Source organism: Mastomys coucha, unplaced genomic scaffold, assembly GCF_008632895.1.
Source record: "Mastomys coucha isolate ucsf_1 unplaced genomic scaffold, UCSF_Mcou_1 pScaffold21, whole genome shotgun sequence".
In the NCBI taxonomy this organism is placed as follows: domain Eukaryota; kingdom Metazoa; phylum Chordata; class Mammalia; order Rodentia; family Muridae; genus Mastomys; species Mastomys coucha.
In genome coordinates this window covers 163949943-163953460 of record NW_022196904.1, presented here as the reverse complement: position 1 = coordinate 163953460, position 3518 = coordinate 163949943, and the positions used below count along the sequence as shown (strand labels likewise).

Below are 3518 nucleotides of genomic sequence, written 5' to 3'. Positions count from 1 at the left end.
GGAGGGAGGGAGGGAGGGAGGGAGGGAGGAAGAGGAGAGCCAGGCGGGCGGCTGGCAGCCTACCGTCTTCTGCTTCTTGACCCCCGACATGCTGCGGCTGTCACGAAGCCCGGGTCCGGGGCGCAGAGACGTGGATGGCGGCGGTGGCTGCCGGGCTCCAGGGAAGGAGGTATAAAAAGGCTCCTCAGACACGTCGCACTTCCCTTGACCGGCCCCCTTCTCCTACTCCTCCTCCTCCCGCCGCACTCCTCTCCGCCCCGTCGGCTCCGCCAGCAGCGCCCAGCCCCGGGGACCCGGCAGCCGCCAGGGCGGGGTTCCCCGCCGGCGCTCCGCCAGCTCAGGTCCAGGACAAGCCTGACACACACATTCTGCCCTCGGTCCCCGGAGCACCCCTCACCTCTCACCACATTTCACACCCGACAAGAATCGCTCCGACCCTAGAGTGTACTGAGTTAAAGGCGAGCGCATTTGAGGCCACCAGGCTTGCTGATGTGGATAGACCTCGGAACACCAGAGCCCAGGCTGTACTTAAAGCTTTACGGGGTGCTCACTCCCGCACCCCAGCAAATCCTGCCTTAGCCTGCCTTATTCCTCGGGGGTTGCCATCGTTGCCTGGCTTCAGGCAGCAAGTTTTTTCTCTCCATTTGGCAAACGAGGTCATCGAGATATTTGGGGCTTCGCCAGATTATATTCCAAGCGAGGGGGGAATTCAAACCTGGCTTGTTAGTGCAAAGTGTGACCCTTCTTTACACCCCCATACCTCATCATTACAGCAAGAAAAAGGAAAACCTTAAGTTCGGCAATTAACTGCCCCATGCTTCTGATATTGCGATCAGGGTCCTTTCCGCCCCACAAACAACATCACAGACAGATCAGAGGACTGACGGACTGACTGCTACATGTCACCAAAAAGTCAAGTCTGCTGGGCCAGACCCAGAGGATGGGCAATAGGAGAGCAAGAGAGCCTTGCCATTTATCTCAAACATGTCCCTACTGCAGCACTTCTGCCAGTGGGGTGGGCCTAGAGGAGGAAACCATACCAGTTGAGGAGGATTATGGGCTTTAGGTTTTATGAGATGCCACTCTCTGGAAAGAACTGCGTGTCAAAGATGAGTAAGCAAGAGAGAAGCTATGCTGACCAGCACCTTTGGGAGCAGTCACTGGCTTTTCTGTACCCAGTCTTCCTGTCTGAGGACACAAGCAGGCCTGAAAGGAACAAAGACCTTAAAGGTCTGCTTCTTCAACCAACCGCCCCACCCCCTTTCTATGAAAGGGCTAGAAGTGTGGGGTGACTCTTTTCTTCCGCACCTAATTTCCTTCTAAAAGATGCTCAATTTTCTTTACATCTGAAGAGCTACTAACTAGTGTCCCTTCTGCATGGGAAGATGGCAAAGAAAAGTGAGCCAGGAGCCAAACTTTTTTTTTTTTTCGAGACAGGGTTTCTCTGTGTAGCCCTGGCTGTCCTGGAACTCATTCTGAAGACCAGGCTGGCCTCGAACTCAGAAATCTTCCTGCCTCTGCCACCCAAGTGCTGGGATTAAAGGCGTGCGCCACCACTGCCCGGCAAACTTTTAAGGGCAGCCTGATCAGATAGATGATCACGTTCCTTGCTCCTGTGCTAACATTCTCCCCAAGACTGTGTTCATCACCGTGCTCCACGTGATACTGATTTACAGCCCTCCATACCACACACCACATTCACATGAGGGTCCAATTTTGCCCACTTTCTTTTCTTTGTAGAACTTGGTGAGGGTTGAGGAAACGTAAAAAGGTTGAGCCTCTTATGGTTTAGAGAAGTTGGAATCGATCAGTCAAACTTATCGAGACCATCAGGGGAAACACAAGAATCCCAGCGTTGGTGAGTGTTTATGTCAGAGGTTCCCCAAGATATTTTAGGTGTGCTTAACATATTTTAATCAAGGATCTAGCAAGGAGGCACCACCCACCCATGGTCAGGATTAAGGAATTCAACCGCGTTGTCCCCTAGTGGCTGTAATGCGTAAGTGTTTGAGGAAAAAAAAAACTGAATTGTTGAAACTCCTTACATATGTAGCATTCCATTCATTGAGAAGTCCTGTCCTGTAGCTTCTGGTCAGGCTTCCCGGATACATGCAATGGCAAGGCAAGAAATAGATCCTCTTTAGTCTGGTCATCTCAACTAATGTATGTTTGGAACCAGTAAAAAATGATAAAGGCGTGCTTTAACTGTTTGACATAAAGCATATACGTGCCAAAAATATTTTGATGCAGGGCTATGGGCTTCTGTCATGGTGTGGGGTCTACTGATGGGAGTTAACATACCAACCCCCGATTAGATATGTACAATAATCTCCAGCTTGGAGTCTTGTAAACTGGAGCTTATAATTAAGAGCATTTGGACCTGAAAAGGTGGATCTGCACCTAAAGTGCTTGCTGCTGCTCAGGAGGGTGGAGTTTAGTCCCCAGTGCCCACGTCAGGTGGTCTCCTGTGACTCCAGCTCCAGATGATCTATGCCCTCCTCCCATCTCATGAGGCAGTGTCCCCACCCCACCCCATACATAAGTAAGCTAATACTAACAAAAGATACTTTTAAAAATTAAAGACATTTAAAAAATCAGTCTAAGAGGCAACGACCACCTTGATTCCTTCAAGAGACGGCAGAGTATCTTTACACTATCTTTGTCTGTGTTCTGGCCTACAGCTAATTCTGCAGAAGCACAAAGGACAATGGGAACTGATTGTCAAAGTTTCCTGGAGGAGGAATAAACATGACCTGGAACTTTAAGAACTGGTAGAGCTCTTCTCCAAAGTGGGTGGTATGAAGTTTTTGAAAATTAAAGTCAGAGAGACACGTGTGAAATCACATGGTATGTTCAGCAGATCACCAAGATTTCTGCGGTTGATTTTAGAAGACACGACAGGAGAAGAGGAAAGGCTGGGAAGGGAGAACATGCTGTTCCAATCAGACAGCAACATGAATGTGTGTGTATGTGTTTTCTCTTCATGCTCATCGGAGTGTGTTAGCTGTGTGGCTGGTCTTCACTGGAACACTGGGATGCTTGTCAGGTCCAGGGATCAGAATTAACTGTCCTAAGGTATCCAAAGTCTGGAGAGTGAAGGGCGTGTGTGTGTGTGTGTGTGTGTGTGTGTGTGTGTGTGTATCTCCAGGGCAATATTTTTCTTCCCCTCATGATATGTACATATGGTGTACATACATGTTTGCGTGTGTGCCCATATGCACATGGAGGCTCAAGGTTGATATGAAGAATCTACTTCAAATGTTCTTCTATCTTAAATTAGGGTCTCTCAACCATCTTAGAACTCACCAATCTAGCTAATCTTGATAGCTAGCTTGTTCTGGAAACCCATCCCTGCACACCAAGATTGGAAGTACAGATAGACCCCCATGCCCACCCATTATTTTTTTCTTATGTCTTTGGGAGAGCTACTCTGAGCTTCTTCCCCTTTTCTTTTTCTTCTTCCTCTTCTTCTCCTCCTCTTTCTCTTCTTCCTCCTCCTCCTCCTCTTCTTCCTCCTC

The 3518-nt window shown here is 48.9% G+C and overlaps 1 protein-coding gene across 2 annotated transcripts in view; it reads right to left on the bottom strand.

Moving 5' to 3' along the window:
- The window catches only part of Papss2 (3'-phosphoadenosine 5'-phosphosulfate synthase 2), a 74151-nt gene extending 73932 nt beyond the window's left edge, over positions 1-219 (bottom strand). The window contains exon 1 of one of the 2 annotated variants that reach the window (XM_031390104.1): positions 64-219. In XM_031390104.1, the coding sequence (XP_031245964.1) occupies positions 64-90 (27 nt within the window). In that variant the 5' untranslated portion in view covers positions 91-219. The remainder of the gene's footprint in view (positions 1-63) is intronic. The other variant, XM_031390103.1, reaches the window with a different exon arrangement.
- Positions 220-3518: the final 3299 nt, after the last annotated feature.